A 16,828-nucleotide genomic window follows, 5' to 3' on the forward strand; every position below is an offset into this window, starting at 1 on the left:
ACTATGTGGAATAAATTCTTTCTCTGCCTTGTAAACCCTGCTGTCTCAGTGTACTGGCTTCCTCTCGGGTAGCGGGCATACGAACCTGGCTGGGTGGCGACACTGGGGCCAGCATGTCGACTTTCGATGAATCCCACTGGTAATTCCTCTTGGCCTTACGTTGCCTGTGTGGATCCATCACACCTGTCACGGTGGGGGAGCTCAGAGCAGAGCAGGACCCACCATGATAGGATGACGCCCACCCCCTGAACTCACACTGTCACTGTTCCACACTTAAGTGACATCCAGAATCTCCATGTGGCTCTGGGCTCGAAGCCCTTCTCTTCCTCTCTACCGCATTTCTGTGGGAGACCACCTAGTCTCCTAGCTTCAACCACCAGCCAGAAACTGGTGATGCCTCGATACGCCCCAGACCCACCCCTCTCCCTGGAGGTCTAGATGCATATTCACTAGATATAGTCACAGTCACTAGATTTAGATGGTTAAACTCTTTATGTTTTTTGGACACTAGCAGATTTAATGCAACTGGTAAAAGTAAAATGTAGCTGTCAGGATTATTAAACAGGAAGGGGGATTATACCATGGTAGTGTATGAAATATTGCTTTCCTGGGATTCTGCCTGTGCCATGCTTTCCATTGATAGGTGGAGGAAGCATTTGTCCTAGTTCTGGCCCATTAGGAAATTGACAACAGTTTCTTCTATACCAAATTAAACTGTCCGTCCTGAAACATGGACCTCTCCTTTTCAACATGAAGTCCCGAGCACGCAATTAGTCTGTTTGATTTCAGAAGCCTCTAGGAGAAGCGGTTGGATTTTCTTTTCTTTCTTTCAGATGGTTACGCAAAGGGATGTGGTTATTTATATCCACTTGCACGTTGCTAATTAAGCTAAGCACCCCATGTGGCTTATTAAGCAAGGCTGGGCATGCCCGGCTGCACTTGTCTGACTCTCAGGGCCCTGCCGGGAGAATCCCAGGGCTCAGGTGGATGCACCCGCCACTAGCAGCGCTATTCCCCCAGGGCCAAGAGCGATGCCTCTCCAGTCCCACTGCTGTTGTTCAAAGGGTCAGTGGGACGCTGGCAGGAGTTTGGAGGACAGTCTGACTATCTAGATGGCCTCACTTGTTGGCTGCCATTTACCAACAGTCAGCAATGAGGAAAATCCTGGACTCACAGGGTGGAAAGGACAACAGGACCATTCCTCCAGCCCTGCCTGTCATAGATGAGAAGACCACGGTTTAGGGAGTGGCCATGGATGGCCTTTTCCAAGGCCACATGACTACGAAGGGCAGACCGATGCTGAAAGCTTGGTGCTTAGACGCTCATGCACTAGATTTTCACCACATCGCAGACCCTTGTAAATCCACTGCAAGAGATGGACAGTGCCTGTGAAGCCATGGGCTATAGGCCCACAGGATGTCAGAGCCACAAGAATTTTAGGGCTATCTCTTCCATTTGGAGAAGCAGAGACACAGCATATTCATTACTTAAGACACCTCTGCCTCAACCTCCTCATCTATAAAATGGGAACAGGAAGAAGTCTGGTCTGTATCTTCATATATGAAACAATGTATGGAAAGGTTCTGAAAGGGACAGAATGCTGTGTAACGATGAGCAGTAATGGCCATGAGGACAGCAGTGGTAATAATGACAGAAATGGAGTCCTGACAGGAGGCGTTGGCCATCTGGAAGCTACTTGATGAGGCCACCATGCAAAGCATCTCAGAGGTGAGCATCAAACGGTGCTGCTCCTGTCCTGTCCTCCTAACTCCCTCGAGGGGTGTGATTGCAGCTGTGGGACACAACACGCTTTCTAAACTTCAACTCGCCAACATACGCATCTGGACAAATGCTGTCCTCTTTAAGAGGGGGGCCAGGCAGTGACTCTGGACCCGCTGGAAACAATCCCTGTGCTCGGGACCACCCAACCTCAACTTCCAGGCAGAGCAGAGAGCTATGTGATCATGAGGCTGAAGAGGGTGATTGTGCCAAGGTTTATCAACTGGGGGCCTGGGCAGCCGTGGCTGGGAGCTGATGGCCTGGACCCGGCTCTGAGCCCATCTCCAAGGGGTCCCTCAGCCTTAGAGCCGAGGCACAGGTGCTGTGTGACCTGCCTGGGTGGCTCCTAGACTCTAGTCAGGATTTTGTGTTCAACACACAGCCACACCTCCTGGGGCACAGTGTGGGGGCGACGAGGCAGTGTAGGCACACCCGTGGCCCCCTGCCGCTCCAGGAACCGGTACCCAGGTACCCTACAATCATCTCACACCACACAACTCAAAAGGCAAGTGACAGGAGATGTCCAAGAGCCCACATCACCTGCCCAGGATCCCCCAAATGGCAATGGCAGGAGCTGGATCAGAGCCTAGAAGGTTCTGGCCCCACAATCTCCTCCCCAGACGCCTCTGCTGACCATCTCTCCCTGTGCATGCACTTCCCCTCTGGCATGTGCTGGGTCTTGAGCCAGGGAGGGGAGTTCCCTTCTTAAATCCCACTGTTGTCACATCTAGGTAGCAGCAGTAGAGCCACACTGCAGCCCAGCCCCTCACTCCAGAGCCTGAACTGTGCCTGGGCCGGTCGTGGGGTCAGGGGTTCTCTGGGGATCCAGCTGCCCATCTGTGAGGTCTGGGCAGTTAGTCTGAGTCTTTTGGCCTCCGTTTCCTCAGGGGTAAAGAGGGGCGAGACTGTAAACTGCAGGCATGAGGCCCACACGGGGTTGCATCTAGGTGCTGCCACCACCAGTACAACTCTTCCCGCCCACGCCTACAGCTCCCTAATAATGAGCAGGTGGGCGGATTCTCATCATGTCGCCTGGGCATGCCCCCTCCCCATCAGCCATCACTAAGGAAGGACAACACAACAGAGAGGTACAGTCCACCCCTGCTGCTTCTCTAGCACACAGAGAAGGCATCTCTCCAGCCCTCAGCACCAGCGGCCAGGCCCACCCCTCCTCCACCCTCTCCTCTCCCCAGGGCTAGCCTGGAGAGGGGCTAGGACATGAGCCCACTGTCCAAGCCCACCCCCTCCTCCATGCCCTGCCAGTCCTGGGGACCTGGGTGTGTGAACCAGCATGTGGTGCACACCTGGAAGGGCAGGCACAGGGGAGAGGCCCGGGTGGGCTTGGAAGTGGCTCCAGGACCTAGGATCCTGGGGTCCCGGGCCCGGAGAGTGTCAATAAGAAGGGGGGCATGAGCTCTCAGGGGTGCGTCTCCTCAGCCCACATGGACTCCCCATTCTGTGGGCAGCAGCCGGCTATAGGAGGTGGGCAGGGACCCCCATGGCAGGGCCCTGGCTGCCCAGGGAGGGTCCTCCTGGCTCTCTCAGTACCTTTCCACCGTGCAGGCCGTGGCCTCATGGCTGATGGACGAGGAGTATGTCTGCCACTCTCCCTGGGGCAGCTCTCGCACCTGCACGGTGAAGTACCGGATGGGGGAGGCCCCGTCGCTGCCCGGGACCCACTGGAGCCGGAGGCTTCGTGCAGTCACTTCTGCCTGGGGCACCAGGAGCTCTCTGGGGGGTGCCGGCCGCTCTGCAACCAAATGAGGACAGACCAGGACAGGTGAGAGGCTGCCCCTCCTGAAAGGCTCCCCAGGAAGTCATGCTGTTTACTGCTGACCACCCACAGGTGCTGCCTGCAGGGCTCAGTCCGGAGCCCTCCCTCCTCCTCCCGGATGTGAGGCTCCCCTACGGCTGACTGTGGATGTGCCCGGCTTGGATATGACTGGAAACCCCTGTAGGCCCCTGGTACCACTCAGAGCAGAGCCAGCCAGACAGACAGAGGTGAGCCCACACAGGCGCCCCAGGCCTGCTCACCACGGAGCACAGGTGTCTGGAAGAGGCAGCTGGGATCGCAGGGCCCGGGGCTCTCCCAAGCACTTCCAGGTCCCTTTGGACTCTTTCTTTTTGACTTGAGTCTCAGTCCACCCTTCACTGACGTTCCTCTCCCTTGCAGTCGACCTGAGCCTAAAGCACTAAAGGCCTCTGCTCAGATCCGCCGCGGGGACGAGGGCGCCTCTGGGGCCGCCAGCCACTTGGGGTCTGCAGCAGTGGGGACGGGGGCCTGGACTCGAGCGCGAAGCGTCTGCCCTCCCTGTGTCTCTGCACCCCATCGATTTCAGCAAAGAAACTCCACAGAGGAAGGAATAATTGTTTAATTGTTTATCATGAAGATTATTGATTCTGATTAAAATGTGTGGCGTGTAATAAAGCAGCAATTGATTGCCAGGCCCGCGGTGACCAGTCTGTGAAGAGCGCTTCGATCTAACTTAATCAGCACCGTGATTTCTCCTGGCCTTGGAGTAACAGCCCAGCAGCTCCCCTCCCTGCATCAAGGGCCCCCCTTGGGGACATATTGGTGCCTGGCAAATCTCTCTGGGGTTCCCTGTCCCTGAGCCAGAGGACTGAGGATCAGAGGCCCCGACAGAAATTCCCCACATCTCGGGGCCTGAGGGGCGGGGCTGACTTCGGGGGTGTAGGGAAGAGTCTGCAGGTCTTGTCTGGGAAGCACCCGCACACATGTCTGGCTCATGGCAAGAGCACAGTCAACGTTTCAGAGACGTGAACAGTAAAACTACACAAGTACATTGAAGAATAGAGTGAAAACGTTTGCTCTGGGAGCATCATTAACATTTTTCTGAAATGCCAGAAGGCACTTTGTGCTGACAACCAGGGCAGGAGCACGAGTGGCTGAGGGGCTGCTGTCACAGGGACCCTCTCCTTCCGGAGAAGCTTGGGGTGACACATGTATGTGAGGCTTCCATATGCCATTTGCCCTGGACCAGCCACGGCCGGCACGTGGATCTGCGCCAGGCTGGAGGCTGTGAGGATTCATTCTGCTGCCTGGTTTCCAGACTCCCACCCTGTTTCCCAGGAGCTCACTGTGCCCCCGTATCCCCCCTCTGCCATTAGGCCCTCCCCGGTGACATGAAGGCTTCTGTCCCTCCAATGAGTGATCATAATGACAGTCATCGTGTGACGGCAGTGCAGGCGCTCGTGCCTGTCCTGAGAGCCAGGCTGCTCTGCAAGAGGCGTCGCCATCACATTACCAGGAAGCAGCCTCGCCGGTCAGCACTGAGCTGCCAGTCAGGGTGACCAGGATGCATGAGGGGTTGGGACTCAGCCGCCCCCAGAAAATCCTAAGCTATAGGAAGGGGGAGCCACTGCTGGCCGGGGGTGGTCAGCCATGTGCCCCAGCACAGCCAGCATGCAGGAGCTGATGGCCATTTGTCCCCAGCTCTGCGTCAGTGACATCAGACTGGCAGCATGCAGAGGGCTGGGGGGAGGGTGGCCCATCAGCAACGCTCCTCACCAGGGCCGTCCAGGAGCCCCTGGGCGGAGGTGAGTCAGGTGGGCCTGGAACAAGCTGAGATAGCTTGTTAGTGGCGTGTTTGTGACTGTTTTTATTACAAGATCTAGAGTAGACAGCTTAAGGGAGTGATGAGTACTGGAAAAAAATTCTGATCTTAAAATCCAGAAAAGGAAGAGAGAGAAAGAGCCACTTGGGAGCCAGATGCACCACGTGGGTTCTGGGGCCCACAGGGAGGGGCCTGATGGCTGAGTGGGGGTCTGGGGACAGAGTGAGCTCTTGGGACTCGGTCCAGAGACTGGGCAGCAGAACAAATCAGCATGGCCTGTGCAGCCTGGTGCAGATCTGCGCATCACGGCTATCAAAGACTGACTCACCTGTGTCATCTGAGCGCCAATTTGGAAACCAAAAATGAGAGCTGTCTCCTTCTCAGGACAGCCTGCTCTTAAAGTCAGCTTGCACCGTGGCCTTTTCAGTAAATACCAGACGAAGCACAGGTGGATTTGGCGACGTACGGCTAAACGCAGAGCAGGCCTTGGAGCGGGACAGCCCCAGCCTTCAACTTGGGCTCAGCCACTCAGCTGCCACTGACCTTGGGGGGCTACTGCACCTTGTAGAACACTGGCCTCCTGGCCAGCAACACCTCAGGACGCTTCCGTGGGAGGTAAGGAAGGCAGCAGATGTGGCCACGCCTCACGAGGTGAGTAGTGAGAGCGCAGTCTGTGTGATTTAAGACCGAATTGCATTTCAAGCATTCTGAGTTCAATTCGTTGCTCCCTGAAATTGTCTGCCTTAGATCTTGCAGTGAAATCGTCACTGAGGCACTAATAACACTGGCTCACATTATTGACACTTGCATTATGCTGCCTGCTCCCTGGGGGCTCTGAGGACAGCACTGTCGGCCATTGGGGCCCACTGCACAGAGAGGGGAAGGAATGTGCCCAGGTCACACAGCTCCAGAGCCAGGGGATTTCCTTCCTGTCCTCCTTTCCTCCAAGATCTCTGGGTCTGGCCATGTCGTCAGGACCTGGAGGTGGGGCCAGGGCTGCTGAGGAGCCTGCAGCCTCGATTCTGCCTGGTGCGGAGCCCACTGACACAGGAGCCCACCACAGACTCTTGAGGGAAGAGCCGGCCTGTGGACTGTTGGAGGCAGGTCCCAATCTCAGCTCCACAGCCGTGTGTCCTGGGCAAATTAATAAATCTGTCTCGCTTTCCTCAATTTCATCTTCTGTAAAATCGGAGCTGATACCATGCTCCTCCCCGGCTGCAGTGAGGTTAGGCCACATACAGTACATGAAGCAGCTAAGCCAGTGCTGGGAGCAGAGCGGGTGTTCGCGAATGGCAGTTCTTACTAGCAGGAGTGCTGCTTAGGAGAAACATCTATGGAGCACCTGCTCAACTGGGGATGTGATTTTGAACTTCAGAGACCAGGGAACTGCCTTCAGGGGGCTTACACTCAAACCCGATGACTCTGTGCAACCTTGGACCAGTTATACAACCTCTCTGAGAGCATTTTCTATCTTTAAACCTGGGATAAGCTCACCCATCTGAGAGAGTAGGTGTGTGGCTAAAGCTCATGCTATCAGATGCTATACAGTAACATGCCTGGCTCTGTGTCTGGCTCCGTGGGTACTTAATAAATGCTCAGGTCCCTCTGTTGCTCCGAAGGGAAGGTCCCAGCCTCCCAGCGTCCATGCAGACCATGGAGGGCCTGGCTGAGGAGGCCGCGCCCACCAGGCCCACAGCACCCATCCGAGCCCATCTTCCCCCTGCCTGGAGTCTGCAGCAGCGAGACCCCGGCCTGCAGGTCTCACCTCTCTTCTCCGTGGTGATGACGGTGGCCTCCAGAGGCTCCCCCCAGCCCTGCCTGGTCTTGGCCGACAGCCGGAAGATGTACGCGGACTCTGGGGCCAGCTCGGTGGCGGTGAATTGCCGCACCGTGGCACCAACCTCCACTGTGGTGAATGTGTGGGGGCTGCTGCTGGCCAGGCGGTAGGCGATCTGGTACCCTGCGAGGGCGGGGATAGGAGCTGCTCAGCCATTCACTCGTGACATTGGGGAAGCCCTGCCAGCCCCCACCCCGCATGAGCCTGGGCTGGAAACCTGGAGCAAGCCATTCGTTTCCCAGTATTTGTGCCCTGATAGGGCGTCCCCGCCGCATGATGGATGTTGGGCCTCTGGGCGCGTTCCCCCAGCAACCTGCTTCCCTCTTCATCCTTCAAGAGGAACGAGATGTGAAAGCAGTTTGGTCTTTCCCGAGGATGCTGGCACGCCGAGAGAATGCCACCAGTGCCAGGGTGCCCATCACTGCTCCTGGGTACTCTGGCCTTCCTGCCCCTCCCTCTCCCTCCCTCACTCAGCACAGAGAGGGGAAGGTATTTGCCCAGGGTCACACAGCTCCAGAGCCCTCACTCCCGCCAGTCCTGTCTACTGCAGCCCCAGCTCCCTCCCGGTAGCCAGCTACCCCCACCCCCAGCAGCTGCCCCAAGGCAGCTCCACTTTACATTATCCTCCCTGAGCTTCTTAATCAGCCGAGAGGGGGCTGGTGGCTCTCCACGTCTCTCAAAGTTCCCTGAGTATGAAGGGTTGTGGTTCGTCGGATGTTACTAATGATCAAACCTCTCTGACCAGGCCACCTGAGGCCTCCCCGCCAGGGTCTGAAGAAGCCTTGCCACCTCTCCAGACCCGGGCCTCGCCGTCCACATGGGGCTCAGCCTCCCCTGGGCTCACAGACAGCGTGTGGCCCAGCTGTGGAGGCCTTGCACGGATTACAACCAGAGCTGATGGGGCACAGTGGCGTCCGAAAGGATTAGCCACAACCCAACTGCTCAGCTTCAACAAAAGGAAACCGACTAGGTGGCGCCGCACTGTGGCTTCGCCCATTCTGCCTCCACGCGGGCAAACCTTGAGAGAGGCATCCCCAGCTCCGCCTCTCAACGGGGCTGCGTGAGCCACACCTGCCAGACCCCGTCCTTCTACCCTGGGTGAGGTGCCCCCACTCCTTTTCTCTCTTCCTTCTTGCCCGGGCTTTGGCTCCACTGGCGACTGAGCTTGCTGGCATCTTCCCAGCTCCTGCATTTTGTCGTTTATCCAACTGTTTTAACAAGCTCTCCCGGCCACCATCTGGGAGGCCAGGAGACAATTACACGGAGGTCAGACTTCAAGCTGCCCTAACACCAGGTCCGCAGCCATCGCCGGCCATCACCAGTGTCATCGTCACTGCCACACAGCATGTGGGACGCATGCCCTGCTCTGTCCTTAATGACACCACCTGTAGGCCCCAGTGTTTGCAGGACCTTGAACTCAGGCCCTGCGTTGCTGGCACAGCCACTGCCCCGCTCTGTGGACGGCTCTTCTCTCTGCTGTGGTGCCCTGCTGCCCTGGGGTCTTTCTGAATATGGCCCAGCCGGCCTCAGGCCCCCCAAGCTACAATGGATGAGCACACTTTCCAACAAAAGCAGTGTCCCATAGCAGGGGGGACACATGCCCTAGAGTGGCAATCATGGGCTGGAATCCGGACCTTGCAAATTCTCCGTTATGTGACTGTGAACACACGAGGTGGCCTCTCTGAGTCTCAGGTTGTGAGATGATGTTGGGGGATACCAGGAGACACCTTGCAGGCTGCCCGGATGGTTCCATGAGCTCACGATCCTGAGGACCTGGCAGGCACAGCGATCAGTGCGCGCTTGCTCCTGGCTTTAATGTCATTACAAATAATCGTGGTTGTTCTCTCTGCTCCTCTAGCTGGCAGGGTGCTGTCCCTAGCAGATCCTTAGCCCTGTGGTGTCTTCGTGGCCTGTGTCCCAACCACAGAGTTATCATTTTTTATACAGCCTCCGTGGATTTTATTCTGAGCACCTCCGGTCCTCCCCAGGCACTGAAGCTGTGACGGTTCTTCAGGTGCCTGAGGCCTGGCAGCTCCAGGACAGGATGGTGAACAGGAAACAGACATGGTCCTACTCCCAGCCTGGCCCCTGAGGACCTGGGGACAAATGCTTACCTCTCTTACCTCGGTGATAAAGTAGGAGTGGCATCCCTGACTTTACGAGGCCTCACTGAGCTGGCTGCGTGCGGCCGTGCTCGGCACCGCGCGAGGTGAAGGGCAGGTGCTCCACCAGCGGGGTGCCCCCTCGAAGCGCGTATTTCCCAGCAGTTGCCTGCCTCCTCGGGGGCTGGGAGAACCGTCCTAATTCTAAGGCCTGTGGCTGCCTTCTGACTGGGAACAGCATCTCTGGTCACGGAATTGTGTTCATCTTGGAAAACTTCTAGACTTAAACTGCCTCTCTTTTTAAAGGCATTAAAATGTTCTATTATTACTTTTTAAATTGTATTATATTCACGTGTCTCAAACATAGTGCACAAGGGTGAGGCAGATGGTGCAAAGCAGATTTCCCTCCACCCTGAGGCAGGCCCGGCCCCTGCAAGCAAGCTCCATCACGGGTTTCTTGCGTGTCTTTCTGGCCACATGCTGAGAATACAGAAACGGGCGCTCTTAAGAAGACGCTTCCTCCTCTTCCGCACACAGTGGCATCGTGGCCCCCTTCCTGCCCTTCTCACTGGCGTTTGCTGTGCTGATTGCATGTTTCCCCTCCTGAGCCTTTGGAAGGTTTATCATCGGTTTTTGGTACTTCTAGTACTTACCCTTAAAGTTTCAATTTGCGTAATTGACTCAATCCTCGGCTTCTCCGGGGAGCACCTGCTAACTCCTCACTGCCGACAGTGATGGGGTCGGCACAGCGCCGTCTTCTCAGCCCTGCCTTTCTGTCACACCACTTTGGCTATTGCTTTTATTTCTCCTAGTCGTTGCCTTTATACACTTAAATACATTGACATCGCTATTACCTGATTTATTATCTCTGAATGATATCTCTTGACAACCACCCACTGCTCTGGAAGCTATGTAAATCAGCGTTTCCACATCACCTCTACTTCTTGGTCTGTCTACCCCTGGCTTTCATGAGTCATATTACTACAGCCATGCTGCTGCGACTCGGAGCATTGGCACTTTGTTGGGGGTATGGGACTGCGGGTATGGATAGCATGAAAGCGGCTCACAGGGGAGATCAAAGCTGGGTCCACGTGGGACTGTGGTTCGCAGAGGCCAAAGCCAGCTGCACATAGAACCAGGTGGCAGCCAGGGGCCTTGGTCCACCTGACAGCTGGAGGAAAGTCAATCTGTGACCAGCACAAAAAGCAAGTGGCCAAGGTCCAAACGCCATCATCATATGCACAATTTCAAACCAAAGAAATTAAAGAAAGATATTCCACAAAGACAAACCAAACTTCATAATAAAGCACAGAGGCTACATGGGCAGACATAAACATCACCAACAAGAACATAATCAAACATGATACTTGAAAAACTTCAAGAATGATGTGCAACCCAGTAGTTCAGGCATTTGAATATCGTTCCTTTGATGAAGAGATAACAAATCGTCCCTAAAGCAGCAAAAATCAAGTTTGCATGAGAAACACACTAACGTACGTACGTGTGGGTTTCAGCCTGCTCTACGCACGGAACGTCTGGTGGGATCACCTCACTGATCTTGCACAGAGGCCGAACAGATTTCCTCTTCACAGTGTGAAAAAACGCGCCTGAACCTCAGACAGCCAGGACAGCAGACATGCCCGACTCAGCGTGCTCTCCAAGCCATCTGTAGGCACTAACGCGAGTTCTAACATCTGTAGTTCTAACATCTGTAGAACTAACATGAGACCTGCATTCCTGACACCCATTAGCGTGTGTCTCCTGCGATCTCCAGCAGCCCACGTTAGCTCTCTGCATTTCTTACTTCGTATTTTGGAAAGCTGTGTGTGATTGAGACTCCTGACTAAAAATTCAAATTGCCTTTCAACTAATAAGTGAATTAATGAGGTATTATTTACTCTTAGGAGCAAGAGTGTATACACTCTTACAGATGTGTTCTCCTTGTGCTTACTCTCTACTGTTATTTTGTATTTTGTCTCTGCTCAGATTAGGCTATTGCCATGAGGAAAGGAAGGTTCTGTCCAACGGCACGTCTTCGTGAACCACACAACGTGGGCATTAAGTGAGACTCAGTCTCTCAGACTACCCAGACCCTCCTTTCTAGCCACGGCTGCACCCCAACTCTCAGCTTCCCCAGGGCGACCCCGGCCTCAGCCACGCCTCGGACCACGTGGGTTCCTGCATGTGACTCTGCGTTTGCCCTCCTCCTCCTCGCACAGGCGTGTGTCGCCTCACCTGCACTGGATGCTGCATGGCCAGGTATGTTTGGATTGTCCCTTGCAGGTGTGAGCCTCGCAGCTCCCTCAGAAGCTCTGACCATGTAGCGGGCGGTCGGGAGGCCTGGGGCAAGTCCTACCTCTCTGTGGCCCTCAGGTTCCCATCTCTTACTAGTGATAATTTCCTAAAAATTAGCCACAATTTATCAGGGGCCTCTACATTCCAGGCACTTTATACCTATCTCGTTTAGGCTTTTTGACACTCCATGAACAGATACCGGTGTTTCCACTTCACAGTAGAGGACGGGGCTTAGGGGTTTGCCACAAGCACGCAGTGCGCAGGGCTGGGCCAGGGGCCCCTTGCGTTCCAGCCCAACTCTTCCCGGGACACCCTGCTGTCTTCCTGAGCCCCTTCCTGCTGTAAAATGATAGGATTGTGACCCTTGAAGAAAAGGGAGACAGAATAGAAAACAATTTGGAGCAAGTCCCTCAGCAGAATATTCTGACGGTGATCATGACAGAGTGGGAGAAACTGCACAGCATCTAGAAGCAGTGAGCCCACATCGTGGTGCTGGGGGCTTGACTACAGCACAGTCGCAGAACAGAACCTACGGCGTGCAGCATTCCCGTCCAGGGAAGACACATTGTTCCAGAAAGTGCCAAAGAAAACAGACCCTCTGGAAGAGCCTCAGGTGCAGCATTGGGAAAGAGGTCAGCCTAGGTGGGCTCAAGGTCAGTGCCTTGCAGCGGGCTGGAGGTGAAGCCACCGACTCTGAGAGGAGGACGGAAAACCTGCAAGGAGCAGACTGGGGATGCACACGGGGCAGTCGCCAGAATTGGAAGAAGGGGAAGTGCATGCTCCCAGAGAGGCCATACGGGGACAAGGCACTCTGGATGTTTCGTGTCTGCAGGTGTGGCGGGAGTCACTGTTGCAGAGCTGGCCAGCAGTGTGCACTGACTAGGCTCTGCCCCAGCGCAGACACTTTCCTCCATGAAATGTCTCTGCCTGAGTCCTGAGGGCTACACTCAGGAGAGCCCAGGGTGGATGTGGCTCTAAAGCTCTCAGCCCCTAAGTGCCATAACACTCCTGGGGGATAGGGGTTTGCCTTTTTAAGATTATATATAGTTTGTTTCCTTATTATAAAAGTCATCCAAAACAGCAGGACAAAACCCCTGAAATTAGAAATCATCTATGGCCTCCAGGTGGGCCCCCCAGAGGCAGAACCAGAGGCAAGCATTGGGGTGCAATGGTGATGTGGGGGGCGGCTCAGGGACAGTGGAGGTGGGTAGAAGTGAGACGGGCAGGGAAGGAAGCTGATGAACTTGGGTATGGGCATCAGAGCAGGGACCCACTGGGCTAGGCTCTGCCCGCTGGGGAGCCGGTGGAGAAGGCTTTAGCCTTGTCCCCACCGTGCAGAGCGGGGGAGAGGTGCTGATTTACCCGCCAGCTCCCAATAGCATTGGCTGAGGGCTGTTGGGGGGACCCCCTAAGAGTCTGGTGCAATCCTAAGGGCCCAGCAGGCTCCGGCAGCCAGAGAAAGCCCTCCCCGCCGCCCGGCAGAGCCCCTGGAAGCTGGGAGGGGTAAGTCCTGGGTGACAGGGTGCGGATCTGCGATGAGGCCATCTCACCACTCAGAGATAGTTGCTGCTATCTTGGGAATTTTTTCGGTAATCATTTTTCTATGCATATGAATTTTAAACAAAACTAGATTTTTAGTCTAAATATGGGGATTTTCATTCTGCTATTTTCACACAACATATCAGAGCATTTTTTCCCTTTAGAAGCAAGAGTTTTAATGACTGCATAATACTGCCCTGTGTGGATAAGGGGGGGTGTCTGCAGCAGGGGTGCCCTCGGCTCCCCTGAACTTTAGCCTCTGCCATTCTAACACGGAGAGGATGCAGCCCCTGAGATAATGTATGTAAATTGCACAGCACAATGTCATTTGTTCCTAATTGCAGAAATCTGAGTTATTATTTCTACCTCTGATTCAGTTTCCACGCTGAGCCACTGGGAGAAAATTTCTCAGCCTCTGGGTAATATTTGCACCTTCCTATTATGTGCTCTAAAGGAAAAATAGTATCATCTGGTCCCCACACCTTGGTCTGTTGAACATAAAGATTAATTCCTATATCTTACCTTGACACATTTAAAAAGTCCTAGACTCAGTGGACAATGGAAAGGAGGCCTTTTCTGTGCATAAATGGCTAAAAGAAGCAGCTGAGTAACAGTCCTTGCATTTTCAGAGAATAATGATAGATGGTGTTGGGAGATGAGAGTGTTTCAGTGGAAAAGGCTCGTTATGTAATTATGGTTACAGCAAGATCAGAAACCATTAGCGTTTTGAATTTCAGCAACACAAGGCCAGAAGAAGACTCTCGTGTGCGTTAGGAAAGAATGGATAAGCCGAATCAATACTGATGGTAAAATGTGGCAGGAGAGAAGCCCTATTTTTAAGGTTATGGATGAATTATGATAATACAAGCACTCAAGGAGCAAGGCCAACTACCAGGAACATTGATCCAAATTGAAGATTAAAAATACAGAGTGAAAGGCCTAACAGATTTCTGAACACACCTAGAAGATGCAGGAGACATCACACATCTTAAAGGAGTCGAGAAAAGGGTGTGTGCTACGGGTGTGAGACAAATTCCAGAACCATCCATTTGCAAGACACAAAAAGAAGGTGCTAAGATGATGGGACCACAGACTGGTAGCCTGGTGGGGGTCTTGGCTCCTTGATCAGACCAAAGACTGATGCCACAGAGCGGTGCTTAGGGCGATGTGGGAGACGTTTCAGGTGGCTGCAAACCACTTATGGATGGTGCGTTCCGTGGTACACAGAAAGCCTGTTCAGTGGGATGTCACTGGAGCCCAGAGCTCAGGCTCCTACAGCAAGGCCATCAGTAGGGCATGTGCTTCTGATCCCTCGGTAGCTGCTGTCAGTGAGTGGGTAGGGGGGCTGCCCTCTCCAATGTCCATGAATTGGTCAGAGAATCTATAAGCGCTCAATCACCTGGGAGGCCCACACAGCCTCACCTGGAGGCCATGGCTTGCTGGTTTTATAATTTATCCATCTGAGGGCCGGGAGTGAACAAATGCAACAGTGGGTCTGAAAGATGCGTCTGCAAACATGGATTATATTCAACTGAGCTCCTGATTTTCAGCTGAGTCCTCACACACCCTTTGTAATAAGCTCAAGGTAAGTGTTAGGCCCTTGTAGGCAGGCGGCCTCCTGACTGTGGGGAGGTGTCCGGGGAGTCTGGCGTGGGCAGTCCTGGGGGGTCTGCAGAGCTCATGTATCGTATTAGCTCAACACTATTTACGGGCGTGTGGAGTAGTCTGCCGAAGGCAGGGGTGGTGGCCGTACTCAGGCAGCTATAGCCACATTCCCCAAAGGAAGGTTCTACACACTAAAAGCTCTCCATAGTAAAATATTTACGCAAATAAGCAAGTGTTTTTCCCTCTAGGCGCCTGGCAGTGTTTCATGCAGTTAATCTCTTTTGGAAATGCAAGAACATGTTTTGATATAGATTGCGAAAGCTCGGACTGCAGAGGTGTTTATATACTCTGAAGGCCTAGCTGCCAGAGTGGGAACATTGATTCAAGGTCTCAGGATGTAAAGTGAGTCATGCAAAAAGATGTTTTTCTTTTTCCCCTATGAACACCAACCGGAGTCTTTAGAAATTGTCTTCCCATCCTTCCTACAGCATCTGCAATTTGGTGTGCTGGCTGCAATAATATACAGGTGACGGGTTACCCAGACAACACGAGTTACAATTACAACCAAATGCCATTACAACAAAAGAGGCTCCAACGTGATGTCTTCTGAACCACAGGTAGACGTAGCACATTTGATTCAGCATCTGCTCTGCCATGGCTGGAATGCTCAACTATTTACATATGGACCTCTCCTTACCTGGGCTTTTGTGATTTTCAGTGACCCGCCTCCAGGGACGGCAAATCAAAATCCAAACTTTTCAACGTCCATTAGGAACATTCTATAACCCAATTGCCTTTCTAGGTTTTTTCCCCCCTCTCTTGTCAACATGAACCCTTGCTCCAGCACCTGGAGCCGTGGAGAACAAATGAACACAACACCCCTTTGGTGAATACAAAGCAGACACGAGGACTATGCTGAGCCCACAGTGACACAAAGGCCTGTCAGAAGCCCCCACGTCTCCAGCTCCCTCTGGTCCAGGGAATGAGAAAATATTAAATGTGATATTAACACTAACATTTATTGAGCACTTACTATGTGGTAGGCATTGTTCTAAGTGCTTTATGTGCACCTCATTTAACTTGATGAGGGAGGCGTGAATGTTATTCCCCTTTGAGGGGTGGGGAAACTGAGCCATGGAGATTTTAAACAACTTTCATAAATTTACTCAGCTAGTAACTGCAGGCTGGGGCCTCACCTGGCGTAGTGTTGCTGCCACATCCAAAACCTCACCCGTGCTGCCACTGTGCCTGTCTGCGACACAGTGTTTAAAACACAGGGGAAAATAAAAGCAGGCAGCCCAAGGTTCATGCCACGTAACCTAACTCATGCAGACTATACCTGCTTTCTTTTTTGCTCTGTAAATGAATGTGCAATGAATATCCTCATGCATTTCTCCTTGAGTACACGCGTGAGAGTTTCTCTAGGGCAAAAGGCCCAGCCTACAAGTGCAGAGCTGCCGGATGGAGCTTGGACTGTTTGCCTTTCCTCGATATTGGCAGGAAGGTCTCCAAAGTGGCTGCACCAATTCACCTTCCTAACAACGTGCAGGAGGGGGCTTGTTCCTCCACATCCCCATGTGTACTTGGTGTTATCACACTTTCTTATAGTTCCAATTCTGACTAATGTGAAATGGCATTCCATTGTTGCCTCAATTATCATTTTATACTGCCTTTATAATCAGAGAAGCAAAGGTTAAAGACAGCCTGAAAAGTTAACGGCAGATTTTAAAGAGAGCTGGCAGTCTCATCTGGACAGTGGGATCATGCTGCGCTGCCGGGAGCAAAGAGAAGTGCCCAACCAGGCAGAGACCTGGAGGTATGGAGGACACCCCGTTTGAGTGCTCACGGAAGAGCAGAGGCCCCGACAAGCACACCCTGGAGCTGGTTGGGGCCAGAGCTTCACCATGTTTACAAGGAAGGGCTTGGGTGGACAGGGCAAAGTCAGGGCATCAGAATCAGAGCACAGGCCTCTCTCTGGCAAGAGAGAAACAGATGAAACACACTTTGCTCCCACATGGCCCTGTGCAATCCCGCTCCGGAACTGCTTCTCTTCTTGGCAGCCCAGGCGGGCGACAGTGAATGCACAGAGATGACCG

At 53.5% G+C, this 16,828-nt stretch overlaps 1 protein-coding gene across 1 annotated transcript in view; it reads right to left on the reverse strand.

Annotated features, from left to right (window-relative positions):
• SDK1 (sidekick cell adhesion molecule 1) overlaps window positions 1–16,828 on the reverse strand; it is a 595,735-nt gene that overhangs the window by 89,816 nt on the left and 489,091 nt on the right. The window contains exons 29-30 of the mRNA XM_012638907.1: window positions 7,120–7,314; window positions 3,328–3,529 (exon numbers count right to left, since the gene is read on the reverse strand). Of these exons, the coding sequence (XP_012494361.1) occupies window positions 3,328–3,529; window positions 7,120–7,314 (397 nt within the window). The remainder of the gene's footprint in view (window positions 1–3,327; window positions 3,530–7,119; window positions 7,315–16,828) is intronic.

This window comes from Propithecus coquereli, unplaced genomic scaffold (genome assembly GCF_000956105.1).
Source record: "Propithecus coquereli isolate 6110/MARCELLA unplaced genomic scaffold, Pcoq_1.0 Scaffold137, whole genome shotgun sequence".
Lineage (NCBI taxonomy): Eukaryota > Metazoa > Chordata > Mammalia > Primates > Indriidae > Propithecus > Propithecus coquereli.